At 37.0% G+C, this 14,519-nt stretch overlaps 7 protein-coding genes across 15 annotated transcripts in view; all 7 read right to left on the bottom strand.

The window, feature by feature from the left end:
* LOC141606452 (F-box/kelch-repeat protein At3g23880-like) overlaps nt 1-14,519 on the bottom strand; it is a 157,796-nt gene that overhangs the window by 129,704 nt on the left and 13,573 nt on the right. The window lies entirely within an intron of this gene.
* Nucleotides 1-14,519, bottom strand: part of LOC141606451 (glutamate synthase 1 [NADH], chloroplastic-like) — a 261,024-nt gene that overhangs the window by 10,053 nt on the left and 236,452 nt on the right. The gene's annotated exons all lie outside the window — the stretch shown is intronic.
* Nucleotides 507-1,751, bottom strand: LOC141608635 (F-box/kelch-repeat protein At3g23880-like). Its single transcript, XM_074427977.1, has one exon. It carries the CDS (start codon nt 1,749-1,751, stop codon nt 507-509), a length of 1,245 nt encoding a protein of 414 aa, XP_074284078.1.
* On the bottom strand, nt 4,995-6,062 carry LOC141608636 (F-box/kelch-repeat protein At2g43270-like). The gene has a single exon (XM_074427978.1). The coding sequence runs from the start codon at nt 6,060-6,062 to the stop codon at nt 4,995-4,997; it is 1,068 nt and encodes a 355-aa protein (XP_074284079.1).
* On the bottom strand, nt 7,446-8,267 carry LOC141608637 (F-box/kelch-repeat protein At3g23880-like). Its single transcript, XM_074427979.1, has one exon. It carries the CDS (start codon nt 8,265-8,267, stop codon nt 7,446-7,448), a length of 822 nt encoding a protein of 273 aa, XP_074284080.1.
* Nucleotides 8,634-9,493, bottom strand: LOC141608638 (uncharacterized). Its single transcript, XM_074427980.1, has 2 exons — nt 9,210-9,493; nt 8,634-8,961 (listed from the first exon to the last, which is right to left on the bottom strand). The coding sequence occupies exons 1-2, from the start codon at nt 9,491-9,493 to the stop codon at nt 8,634-8,636; spliced, it is 612 nt and encodes a 203-aa protein (XP_074284081.1).
* On the bottom strand, nt 10,369-11,541 carry LOC141608639 (F-box/kelch-repeat protein At3g23880-like). The gene has a single exon (XM_074427981.1). The coding sequence runs from the start codon at nt 11,539-11,541 to the stop codon at nt 10,369-10,371; it is 1,173 nt and encodes a 390-aa protein (XP_074284082.1).

Consider the following 14,519-nt stretch of genomic DNA (forward strand, 5'->3'; position numbering starts at 1 on the left):
GCCTCTGTCCTTAATTATCTTCGTTTTTTACTTGCACTAGGTGTTGTACGTTGAGAACAAGAGTTAGTTCAAGTCATAAGAGCTCTGTTAATCTAACCATGAAATTGGATGTTTGATTTTCACTCGCGACATAATGGCCTCATTTAAACCGAAAAAAGGGTGTTGTACGCTAATTTGTCTCTATTTGTTATTTGTTAGGTCTTCGTTCCCTTTACTTTGTTCGATCAAATGCTCCTTAGTCCTTCTAGGCCAGGTCTATTCAGGGTTTAATCAGAAACGAAGCAAAATTTTGAATATAATTATTTGAGTAATGTTAAATACGTTGTTTTTCGACGTGTATGCTAAGGACATATATTAATTAGCTAAATGTGTTGAGATACTAAAATCCACAAGATACCTCAAAAAAAAAATTCGGTAGAACATACCCTGCCTTCAAAAGAAACAGGACAAGAAGCCAACAAACAATGTGTTAACTAACCATGATAACACAATAATGTACCGTCTCCCTATGTCTTGGACAACTCAATAGGGCAAGGCGAAGCAAAGCTTGGAACATATTTTGCGATATTAACCAACCCATTGAACTTCATGAGTATCGAGTGTTGCATGGGTTTTCTACCTATGTCAAGTAACTGCAATGCACTCTGGTAATTACTTCGGTCATCCCTTACCACATCACTCCTGAATCCTCCCGTCACAAAAATCTTACCAGTCTTTGTAAACCCGATCATTTGAGAGCATTTGTCTAAAAGCAATCCCTTTGGCAGACAAATAGACTTAGTTCTTGTAGGCGATTCCAATATGTGCATTAACGTGTCACTTCTATTTGTCATACTATTAACCAACTTGCTCAAACAGTCTCCCATGACTCCTAATAAGGAATTGAAGGAATCGAAGAAGAAGTCCGGGTCTCCCAAGTTGAACTCATGTATTTCAAACCGCTCAACCTCCAAATCGAAACTACCAATTACAATTCTATCTCCGCTCATCCTCAAAGATTCCCAGTACAATTTTTCATCAATAAGCATTGCTCTTCCTTGAGGATCAAAATAACAATCAAAATCAAAATCAAAATCAATTTTTCTCCACTTGTTTTCTCTAACAGAGAAGATATGAACAATAATAGTATTTCGTTTATTTCTACCCAAAAATCTCAAAATTCGAACATATTTATAATCATCGACAGAGGATGCATACCCAAATCCACGAGCTACAAACGCGCTACGACCATCATCATCCATATGCTTTAAATAACAACCAGACTCATATTTGTGCAATTTTCGGGTAGCCGGGTTCCATAAAATTAAGTAACTATCATCAGATATAGAAACAAGGGACGGGTGAAAAAATATAGTTAAACAAATCAACCCATTGGAACATCCTATAAATTGAAGATATTCTTCGTACTCGATGCCAAAGTCTACGTCTAGTTTAAACATATTATCTTCAAAATTACCCGAAATTTGATCATCATCATCAAAAGAAACTAGGTAATAATTTTTAAGATTTTTGATAAACAAGCTGTTAACTGGAGCAGAAGGGTGAGAAAAGGGGGATCTCATAAGGTGGACATTGGCAAATTCGGAAGAAGAAAGAGCAGAATACCATTGTTTGGAAACTGACTTAAATCTAAGAACGGATTTAACGGGTAATCTCGTAAGAATTTCTTCGATAATAAAATCATCAGAGAGGTAGGGTTGTTGGTCAATAACTTGTTTCTTCTTAGCATTAGTTGGATGTTTATCTCCCATATTTTAGGATCTTCAACTGTAAATTGTAAAGGGGAGCAATTAACGAAGTAAAGAGACGAGGGCGGGGTGATTGAAATTGTGCTAGAGTTTATTCATAAAAACTAAAATTTTTAATGTTATTTAGGGTTACCACCATATATACATATATATATTAAGAAAAATAATTCGTTTTCTTAACTTATTCCGCATCTGTTTAAGAAAACTATAATTTAATTATGTTTCTTAACCAATTAGGAATTCCTATGGTTAGGAACTTCTTTTTTTTAGGGAGTAATTGATTAAAAAATATAAAAAAAAATAGAGCAGAATATTCCTAACCCACGACATATTACGCTTATTTAAACCAAAAATTATTCTAAGAGACGATCGACTGCAAACAAATACAAATTGCAAGGGCATGTAAAAAAATGCGAAAGTAAGACTATAAAAACGCATAACTCGTATAAATATTCACAATAATGTTGGAGTAGAATTTACAAAAAAAAAATCAAGGTACAATAAGACGAAAGAAAAGTAAAAGATAAGAGTTTAGACGTCGGAATCACGCGTCACAATTTATGTAAGACGGTGGTAAACATGTTCGAATCTTCATCCTTGAACATACTTATAACACGAATATTTAGGTGAAATAAGACTTGCACAATAACTAACAATTTCAGTTATCTCCTTTCTTTTCAGCTTCCACTACAGCAAACCAACAGCCTAGCTTTCCACTACAGCAAAACAAAAGCTTAGCTTTCCTCCTGGAAAAGCTTCTTGCTTTAAGCTTTTATTATTTTAGTTATTCTTTAGCACATGTATTAGGTGTTTGTTCAATAATTAATAGTAACCTAGCTTTAGTCAATTGTATATATAAATATGTAACCTGTACATCAGTTTCATTATCAATACACATTCAATCTCTATAAACCTCTCTTATTATCTTTGTAGGTTATTCAAGTACTCAAAGTGCATATTTATGCTTTGAACCCGTCACCCAAAAACTATATACCTCTCGCCATGTCCGCTTTGTTGAAAACGTCTTTCCCTACACCCAACTCGCCAATACCCCTGTCACGCCTATTCCCTCTCCTGACCAGTGGTGCGATCTCACCTTACCTCTACTTGACCCGGCCTTACCCATTTCCCCCACTCCTGCCGACCCATCAGCCACTGCCACACCCGACCCGAACCCATCGCCCACAACCAGACCCCCACCCGACTCTTCGCAGCATCCACAAACCTCGCCTATCTCTCCTTCTCCTACCCGCACCCACTCTGCCTCCACTACCCTACTCCTAGAACCTCACACCACCTCACCCATTCCCTCTCCGCCCCCCCCTCCACCCCCTCGTGCCATCACCAGACTATCCAACAACATTATAAAGCCAAACCCTAAGTATGCTCAACAACCACCAGCTAAAACAAAACCCGTTAGAACCAAAACCGCCCATCTTGCTACTGTTCCCACACCACATGTAACCCCTACCACAACCAAACAAGCTCTTGTTGATCCACGATGGCGCACCGCCATGATTGATGAGCACCAAGCCCTTCTTCGCAACCAAACCTGGTCTCTTGTCCCTAGCTCCCAAGCCCAAAACGTTGTTGGTTGCAAATGGGTTTATCGCGTGAAATACAATCCGGATGGTTCATTAAAACAGTATAAGGCGAGACTCGTCGCCAAGGGCTTTCATCAGCGCCCCGGTGTCGATTACTCGGAAACATTCAGTCCTGTGATTAAACCCGCCACAATTCGTCTTGTTTTGTCCATCGCTGTAGCACACAAATGGACTCTCCACCAACTCGATGTAAACAACGCTTTCCTTCAAGGTAAGCTCACTGATTCAGTTTTCATGACCCAACCACCGGGGTTTATAGACACGGATAACCCCGACCATGTTTGTCACCTTCACAAAGCCATCTACGGCTTAAAACAGGCCCCACGAGCCTGGTACACCGAGCTCAAAACATACCTTCTTCGCTTACAGTTTACAAACTCCGTGTCTGACCCGTCCCTATTTATTTTAAAAACTTTGCCAACAACATTCGTTGTCCTTGTCTATGTCGATGACATAGTCATCACCGGACCCAACCCGACACATATCCGAACCTTTATTGATGAACTCTCACGCAAGTTCTCTCTAAAGGACCTCGGTCCACTGTCATTCTTTCTTGGCGTTGAGGTAACCCCGACCAAACACGGTCTTCACCTTAACCAAACCAAATACATTTCCGACTTACTTCACAAATTTAATATGCATGAGTCCAAACCTGCCACCACACCCATGCTCGCACACCCACCTCTTACGAAAGAACAGCATAATCCTGTTGACAATATAAATGACTACAGGGCAATAGTTGGCAGTCTCCAATATTTGTCTCTTACTCGCCCCGATATTGCTTTCCCCTCAAATAAGCTTGCTCAATTTTTAACCCACCCAACCACCACACACTGGCACGCTCTCAAACGTGTCTTACGCTACCTTAATGGTACACTTCATCTTGGTATTCATCTTCATCACTCAACTCCTCTTCACCTCCATGCTTACTGTGACGCGGACTTTGCTGGAGACTCCACGGATTATCTATCCACAACCGGGTTTATCGTTTATTATGGCAAAAATCCCATATCCTGGTCTTCGAAAAAACAGCGAGCATTATCTTGCTCAACCACCGAGGCTGAATTTCGAGCTGTTGCTACTGTCTCAACGGAACTATTGTGGCTTGTATCCCTGTTACAAGAACTTGGCATTTCTCACCCTTCGTCGCCAGCTATTTATTGTGATAATCTATCTGCGACTCACTATTCGGCTAACCCGGTATTCCATTCGAGAATGAAACACTTGGCTATTTCGTTTCATTTTGTCAAAGAACAAGTTCGGAAAGGATTACTTCGTATTCAACATATTAACGGTTCCGATCAGTTAGCCGACACATTGACCAAACCGCTGCACAAGTCCAGGTTCCTTGATCTTTCCTCCAAGATTGGTCTCCGTCTCCGACCGTCCATCTTGCGGGGGAGTGTTGAACAAACAACAGCCTAGCTTCCACTACAGCAAACCAACAGCCTAGCTTTCCACTACAGCAAAACAAAAGCTTAGCTTTCCTCCTGGAAAAGCTTCTTGCTTTAAGCTTTTATTATTTTAGTTATTCTTTAGCACATGTATTAGGTGTTTGTTCAATAATTAATAGTAACCTAGCTTTAGTCAATTGTATATATAAATATGTAACCTGTACATCAGTTTCATTATCAATACACATTCAATCTCTATAAACCTCTCTTATTATCTTATACATCAGTGGTGTGATATTCAAAGGATGTAGACTTAGATCTATAACTCCTAAACAATCCGAATATTGTGTAAAGATCTTGTCACTTCGGGTGAACCCGATTAAATTTCCTCCATAATGCATCGACTCAGTCACATCCTCAGGAACAATGATTTGTTCAGTCACCTCTCGGCTTTTCAAAATAGTAAAAATATTACGATCATCATCTCTAAGACATGTACCATACGAAGATAAGCACCCATTTACGACAAATAACATGTTATCAGACGTAACATATGACAATGGCGTGCCTATGACCTCGAGGTGTCGAATTGTGTCAAGCTTCTCAGTTGCTAGATTGAAGGAACAAATTGTCCCGGGCAACCTCCAATATAATGTCTCATTGACGAATAGTCCTGATATACGAAAGGACACTGGATAGCTCAATTCAGAGGTATCATCAAAAGCATCGTTGTTGATTACTGTCCATGTATCTAACTTAATCGAGTAGACGTGACCTGTTAAATAATGGCTAGAAAAATCCATACATATCCGAACAATCTTGTAGTCATCAATGGTAGAAACATACCCAAATCCCCAATAGATGAAACATTTTGGTCCAAAAGAGTTAGAGATTTCAGTTTCCAAGCATTTGTGAAATTCGCGGGTTATTGGATTCCATATAATACACAAACGACCAGAATACGATCCTAAACAAACCAACCCATTACAAGTGCCCACCAAAACCATTTGCTCATCACCTACATCAAAGTCAACCTTTTGGTTGACCAAGTCAATTTCGCCATTTTCGTAAGACATAATTTGGAATTTGTTGTCATTTCGAATGAGTAAGGACTCTGTGATTGAAGGGTGGTCAAATTTCAACTGTGCTGAAGCGAAATGAGAAGAAGAGAGAGTAGAATACCAGAGTGTGGAAACTGACTTGAATCGAACAATGGATTTGATAGGCAATCTTGTTAATATCGACTCATTTATTAAATCATATGGTAGCTCTATTTGTTGTATTGGATGTTTGTCATCCTTGTTTTGACATTCCATCTCTGTTTTTCTTTTTCTCTCTACTACAATTGACGTTCCTTCACCGTTTTTGTTGGTTACGTGTTGATTGTTAAGCATTACTTTGAAGTTTTCAATGTATTATTTTGTGAACAATATGCTATTTTCCTTTATTATGTGGAAAATAAGTACATTATGAACAAGTTGGAATCTTGCCTTTTCCAAGTTGTGTTAATTGGTTTACATTATTTTAGGGTTGTATTTCTCGGGTTACATTATTTTAGGGCTGTAGGGGATGTCAGCGAGGTTATAGACATCCCCTAAACATGTTTCATCACCATAACCTTCGCAAGATTGTGTAAAGATGATAATTTAATACAAAGCTCGTTAGATAATGTGTGCCATTATTTCAGTATGTCTTCCCTGTGATGGATAATATCCACAAGAGTAGTACTTGACCTGTCACAAGATTGCAAAGGGTATCGGTTTAATAATTAAACATCAAAGTCATAGTAAACCAAGCGTATTGGTTGAAGATTTAATTATGTCCAGTATCACACGACTACGCGCGGGATGACGGGTGTATATAACATATGGAAATATTATGCATCTGATCGAACATAATAAGATAGTACGACCACGTAGACCGGTGCATAAATCACAATGCCTTAAAAATTAAAACATACAAAGCAAAGAGCAAGCGAACAATGGGTTAATCATAATAACATAATGTAATTTCTTCTATCTTTATGCCTCAGCCAGCTCCTCAATTGGAAAAGGCGACACAAGGCTTGGAACATATCGTGCAATGTTAATCCCTTCATCGGCAATCATCATAAGCATCGAGTATTCCATAGGTTTTGTACATGTGTCAACCAACCCCAGTATCTTTCTAGTCTTCCAATTCTTGAAGTCATCAATAATTGTAGCCGTCATAAAAAACTTACCAGTCCTTGTAAATCCGATCATTTTAGAGAATTTGTCCAAGCGCAATCCCTTTGGAAGACAAATAGATTTCATTGTTGTAGGAGATTCCTGTATGTGCATGAACCTATCATTTTCACCTTCATAACGATTTATGCTCAAACATCCTCCCATGACTCCTAAAAAATCGTCCCGTCGTATGTTGAACTTAGAGCATCTCCAATGGACGGCTACAATACATTGTAGCCTGATTTGCCAAGTCAGTTTTTTAAGCTGTTTTGCTTTTCAGCTACACACCGCTCCAATGGGAAGCTACAACATTTTGTAGCTTATATGGGTCCCACCTTATTAATTTCATCCAATAAAAAAATTTACCTTTTCTTTTTTTCATGTCAAGCATGTAGCTTGACAAAGCTACAATGCTTTCAAGCTACATTTGTTCATTCCCTCTCCAATGGTAAGCTACTTGCTTGAAATTTTACAAAAATTGCAAGCAAGTCCCTAAAAGCAACCATTGGAGTTGCTCTTAGTTATTTCAAACTTCTCTAGTCCCAAATCAAAGCTAACAATGACGACACGCTCACAATAAATTCCAGCAACAGCAATCATATATAGTTTTTCTTTAACTAGCACTGCTTCTCCTATAGGAATGAGATGATCATCATCGTGATCAAAATCAATTTTTCTCCACTTTTTTTCCCTAAGAGAGAAAATATGAACAATATTACATTTTTCTTTTCTACGACACCTAGTCACAATTCGGACATATTTATAGTCATCAACAGAAGATGCATACCCAAATCCAAGAACAACATCTAAAGTAGGCCAATCTGAAAAGTTAACACAATTTGAAAAACCATCTGACTCATATTTGTGCGCTTTGCGGGTAGCCGGATTCCATATAATGAAGTACTTGTCATGACCAAGGGTTAAGCAAATCAACCCATTGCAGCACCCAGTGAGTAGACAAAAATTTTCCTCGTTGGCAAAGTCAACGTCTAGTTTAACTAAATTATCTTGAAAATTACCAGAAATTTGATCATCGTCACATGAGGAAAGGTAGAAATTGTTACCACATTGGATAAACAAGGTCTCTACAGGAGCAGAAGGGTGAGAAAACGGAGATTTGATAAGGTGAGCATTGGCGAAATTGGAAGAAGACAGAGTAGAATACCATTGTTTAGAAACCGACTTAAATCGAAGAATCGATTTAATGGGCAATCTTGTAAGTATTTCTTCAATAAACAGATCATCGAAGAAACAGCTTTGTTGCTCAAGCATCACCTGCTCCTTCTTATTATTATTTGGCTCTTTGTCTCCCATTTTAATTTGTAGTTTGTGAAAAAAGTCGTCTGATGAAGTTTAATTATCTATCAATTTTTTGTTGGTTAAATGTTAAATTCCACTCTTGACTCATTCATGCATTACTTTGAAGTTTTCGTCGTGTGTTATTTTATTAAAAAAATACTCGTAATAATTTAGTACTAATCGGAGACTAAGCTCATTAGGTGAAATATGCCACGACTTTTTCAAAGACACAGGGGACTACAAGTAATCTCACATGTCAATATATTCATTTTTGTAAATATTTCTCATAATAGATTTGCTGAAAAAAATAATCAAAAAATGCTTAAATAAATAGGATAAGTGCGTCTTCCACCACACGAAACGGAAAAGAAGACGTAAAGTTTAGAGGTTCGAATCCCTGTCAGTGGGGATCGTCAAAACATTAGGCGACACAAGACTTGGACAATAACTAACGACCTCACTTTTCGTCTCTGCTTCAAGGATCATCAATCGTGTATGCGTTAAAGGCCGTGAAGTCATATCGATAGCCCCTAAACATGGGGCATCAGCATAACTACCACAATACTGTATAAATACCTTGTTAGCTCCGATGAATCCGATTAAATTGTCGTAAAGCATCGAGCCAACTAAATTCCTAGGAAGAATGATTTCTTCAGTCTCTCCGTGATCTTTCAATAGAGTTAGAATTCCTTCACCAGTTTTGACGGATCTACCATACTTAGATAAGCAACCATTTACGACACATAACAACGCATCAAAGCATTCATCGTTATTCACATTACTTGTATATGGCGAAGGTGTTCAAAATCGAGGAAACATGTCGAACATCTCTGGTCTATGTAAGTGCTCAGCGATCCTCAAACCGGAGAAGTTATGAGAAGAATCGTTGTTCTCAATTCTTCTCAGTCTATCTAACCTTCTCGAGTAGACATGTACCCGGAAAGATTTACTACTCACTTTTTTGCATATTCGGTAATTCGGACAATCTTGTAATCATCAACAGCAGAAACATACCCGAATCCCCAAGTGACCCTACAGTCCTCGCGAGTAAACTTAGCGATCTCAGGGTCCTTGTACTTGTAAAATTCGCGAGTTATTGGATTCCATATAATGAACAAACAACCCGATTTTGATCCTAAACAAACCAAACCATTACAAGTGCCCACCAAAGCCATTTTCTCGTTCCCTACATCGAAGTCAACCTTTTCGTTGACCCAGTCAATTACACATTTGTTATCCATTTGGGTACTTTGATCACCATTTTCATAGGATAAAATCTGAAATTTGTTATTTGATCGAATGAACAAGGATTGTGTGGTTGAAGGCCGAGGAAATTCTAAGTGGGCGAAAATGAAACGAGGAGAAGAGAGAATAGAATATACCAGAGTTTGGAAACGGACTTAAATCGAACAACGGATTTGATAGGCAATCTTGTTAATATCATCCTTATTACATCAAATGGCAGCTCTTTTTGCTCAGTTTGCTCAATTAGATCTTTCTTATCCATGTTTTGACGTCCACGTCTCCTTCCCCGTCCCATCTCTATTTTTGCCTTTGTACTATAATTGACTTTCTTTCACTGTTTTTTGTTGATTTATTGTTGCATTATTTTGAACTTTTCATTATATTATTATGTTGAGAACATGATAAGCTGATACTAATAGGAATAAATATGATAGATGAATCATCTCAATTAAAATCTTAAGGTGATGGTTGAGGTCATCTATAGATACTATAGGACACTACTATCGTGCATACCATAATTATTTTCACTTGTGGCTACGTCATTGGTGGTGGAGCGAGAGAAATACTATCTGTAATCGGACTTGGCATCCTTTTTATGAGTTTTTGACTTTTAGGCAATTGAAATCTAAAAATTCAGAGATGGATATTTTCCTACAATAATACACTGACCCTTTCACGACAATGATATACGAGCAATGAAGAGTTAAAAGCATACTCCGAATTCACTAATAGTTGCGTAAAATCAAAGGATGAAAGATAACTCGATAAACCATCAACTAAACAGGTTCCGACAATAAGGAATCTAACTAAAATGCTAGTACATCCTCCCTAATTATGACATACTCCGTATCTTGCTATATTAAACGATCAACTAAGTAGGAATAAGAGAAGGCGAAACTAAGCTTGGAAAATATCTTGCAATATTAAACGATCCTGCTTCAAACTTTAGAAGCATTGTGTACTGTTGTGTACTTTCTGTACGTAAATCAATCAACGCCAGTATACTACTCCTCGGCATCAGAAAGCTATCTGGTGACCCGTCATCAGACTCACTGAACAGCCCCGTCACAAAAAATTTGCCCGTTCTAGTGTACCCGACCATTACTGATGGTATATCTAACTGTAAATCCTTTGGAAGACTAATAGATTCGATTATCGTAGGAGGTTTCAGTATGTCCATCGAATTGTCCCAACCGAATGTACACAAACACTCTCCTACGGCACCTAACATTAAGGGTTCTAGTAGTTCCAAGTTTGGATAAGTAAATATGGCAAATGTCTCGGTCCCCAAATCGAAGCTAACAATTACATCACCATAACTACCTTCAACACAACAACCAGGCCAATAAAGTTTTTCATTAATGAGTACTCCCTGTCCACGACTATAAAGAAAATAATTGTCAATATCGGAATCGATTTTCCTCCAACTTTTTGACCTAAGAGAAAAGACATGTACTGCAATAATACCTGGCGAGTCTCCAAAAAGCCTGCTCAAGATTCGAACATATTTATAGTCATCAACAGACGATGCATACCCAAATCCATAAACATCACAAGGCATGAATGCCACAAAACTCTCTAAATACCCATCTAATTCATATTTATGCACTTTGCGGGTAGCCGGGTTCCATAAAATAAAGTATTCACTAAAAGCTGGAGTTAAACAAATCAACCCATTACAACACCCTGTCAGTTCAAGATAATTACCATCCCTGACTCGAAATACGACATCTAATTTAACCAAATTATCTTCATAATTACCAGAAATTTGATCATTGTCATCATCATAAGAAAATAAGTAATAGTCATTACCGTTTTTAATAAATAAGGTGTTAACAGGAGCAGAAGGGTGATAAAAAGGAGATTTGATAAGATGGTCTTTGGCGAATTTGGAAGAAGAAAGAGTAAAGTACCATTGTTTTGAAACTAACTTAAATCTAGAAATCGATTTAACGGGTAATCTTGTAAGTATTTCTTGATTAATAAGATCATCGGGGAGATAGTTTTGTTTGGTCGTAGCATTATTTGACTGTTTATCACCCATTTTCTCAAACCTTATTAACGAATAATCGAATATCATTTGTAATTTTGCATATACTGCAAATGTGATGGTTTTATAGTTGTGGTCTGTGTGTGATAATCTGATAAACAGTCTACAGTCATTTGAAGAAGTTCAATGGTCCAACACAATAAATAAACACACACAAGTTCCAAATCCTAGAAAAGCTATAACATTCAATTTATATTGCATTAATCCGTTAAGTACATTGTATACAACAACAACAACAACATCAAAGGCTTAATCCCAAAATGGTCTGAGGTCTGAGATCTTAATCATCCTTTAGAATCGTCCATGGATGATCGCACACCTCAAAATGCAAAAATATAGAAAAGGAAAAATGACAAATAAGAGGGGAGTAAAACATAATGCAAAAGCACTGTGATTGGACAAAAGTTTGGAAAAAACACCGTTAAATAATCCTTCCCATTCTATAAATTCGTTACGTTTTACAAATAATAAAATATCTTTCATAAAAGGATAAAAATTGGAGAAGTAGCAAATAAGCCCCATAAAAATCATAGAAAACCTGTTGATCCAAAAGAGGAGGGGGGGAGGGGGGGAGGGGGGCAACTAAACATAAAAAAATTACTCTTAGATTCTCTGATACTATTCAATACTTTCAACTGAATTAAACAACAACAACAACAACAACAACATCTATAAAATACTATTAAAAGCCTAAGCTAAAATGACCCATAAACTCCATGTAGACAAATCCACATAGGATTTAGAAATGCCATGCAGTAGTCTACGTGTCAATTTTCTAAACTATTGTGGTTTGTGTACTAGGTAGCGTAGCCTCGCTAGAAAATTCTTTGCTTGAGCTAAAAAAAAAATAATAATTAATTAATCTATTAAATTTCCTCTCATTGTTGTTGACTTGAGCGTTCAAAATTCTTTTTAAGTCCTCCGTCTCTTCGACATGCTTTTCAGTTTATTGGAACTCTTCCATTCCCCCTCTTTACTTCCTAATTAATTTTAATTATTAATTCATCATGCATAAATTGGAGTCTCTTTAACCGCTGACCCTTCTCTCTATAAAATGGAGTTGTGCCTCATAAACTCCATGAATTGCAATAGCCTTAGTGGAGATATTGTATAATATTTGTAAGTTTGCATACTTTATCCTTCCATACAATGATAATATTACTGTTCGTAATTTTTATATTGGTATAATGAATGACACTATGATTTCAGGTTCAAGATTACTCACTCATTTAATTGCTTTTTAATAGGATTGCTCTGTTTTTTAGTTAAGCTTTCCGTATTTTGTTGAATTAGGATTTTGGAGAATGCTAATGTTTAATGATAATTATGGGATAAAATTTGAAGGGGAAGAGGACAATAAAAGTGGGATGGAGGAAGTGTAATTTATTATGATGTTCTTATTTTCATTATTATCTTCTATGGTAATTAAGCTTTCAATTGTCTTTTTTTTTTATTGGTAATTTTCAAGTCATTGAAGATTACCAAGTTGGGTACTAACGACAGCGATCGATGAATCAATTTTCATATGCTACACACCTGGCGAAGGGACTTGTGTTGTAATGTACAAAGCCGTTGATACCCATGTATATCTTTCGTCTTAATTCTTAATGATCCATAATATACAAACTTAACCCATATGTCAAGGTTATTGTATAACAAAGTTTGTTCTTTGGCTTGGGAACAAATTTGGATGTTAGCAAATAATCATCTTCATGTAATTTTATTGTAGCGTCATCGGTTTTGTTTGTAGTTGTTTGATTATTGAATGGATTGATCGGAGATTGGTTAAATCTTTGAAGCTGCAGTCGATTGGTTGTTTTATAGCTCAAATGTGTGGTTGAATTGGGAGCAATAAAGCTCACTAATTGAGTGATTTTGAAACTTCGTTAAATGACAGAAGAGGACATAAGTGTGAAGTAAGATAATTCCAAAGCCTGTTTGTATTTTTCTACGGAGTATGAGTTTGGATAGGCTGCATCAAAGCCAATTCAATGCAGACGGATGAGTATGACGAGTTGACAACCCCTGGAATCGTTGCTGTTAGGGTGCAAGCCCCTTTATGTTTACTTAGTATCCTCATGAATTGGTATTTACTTAGGACATCTTAATGCTTTTTTTAGGTGGTATCTGACTACCTTTAAATCTGCAATTACAATAATTTAGCTCCCACATTTGGCCAGAATGCTCCAAGTCTCCCAAGTCCCAACTGATGAATGTGTGCTAAATGAAAAGAACAGGTAGAGTAGCTAATGCGTGTACTGCGTATGTGAATTTGATCCATACAATGAGCCGTAACAGTTAAGACTATATAAAATTGTTTATGTTACCGACTTATTAACCCTTCAATCAAATCAAATGATGAATATTGAGATTCTTTTTAGTTGGTTACACTACAACGATATTATAATACCTTTATAACAAGAATTCCAAAACAAGTAATCAATATAGGACCCGTAATTTTTACGGGGTACAAAACTAGTTAGAACCTTAATCCTTAAATAAAATGATTTGGGGTTGGTTGACATGAATCATCCTTTAGAATCGTCCATAGGTGAACGCACGTCTCAAAATGCGAAAAAGTGAAACATAATACAAAAGTCAGGTAAACTTATAGATTTTAAAATCGGAATCCGGATTTCTTTTATAAAAACTTAGAATTTAAATCGAGAATAAAGATTTAAACGATTTTGAAAAGCGCGAAGTAAAACTTAGGGGATATATGCAGGGATGCTTGTAGATTAGGCTATAGAAATCTTCCTATGAGACGATAATTATAACAACTGACGGTGATTGGGCGCCAGCAAATGATACTCGCGAAATGATATGGTTCTTACATAGCACCTCGTTTACGCGCGCGCCAATGTTTTTCAGATCATGCAATCAAAGAAATTCGATTAAAAAGATTTTTGGTAAATCGATGTCTTACAAGAGAACAATAGCCTGACAATTAGTTCTAATTTGGTATGATTCAG

Source organism: Silene latifolia, chromosome 10, assembly GCF_048544455.1.
Source record: "Silene latifolia isolate original U9 population chromosome 10, ASM4854445v1, whole genome shotgun sequence".
In the NCBI taxonomy this organism is placed as follows: domain Eukaryota; kingdom Viridiplantae; phylum Streptophyta; class Magnoliopsida; order Caryophyllales; family Caryophyllaceae; genus Silene; species Silene latifolia.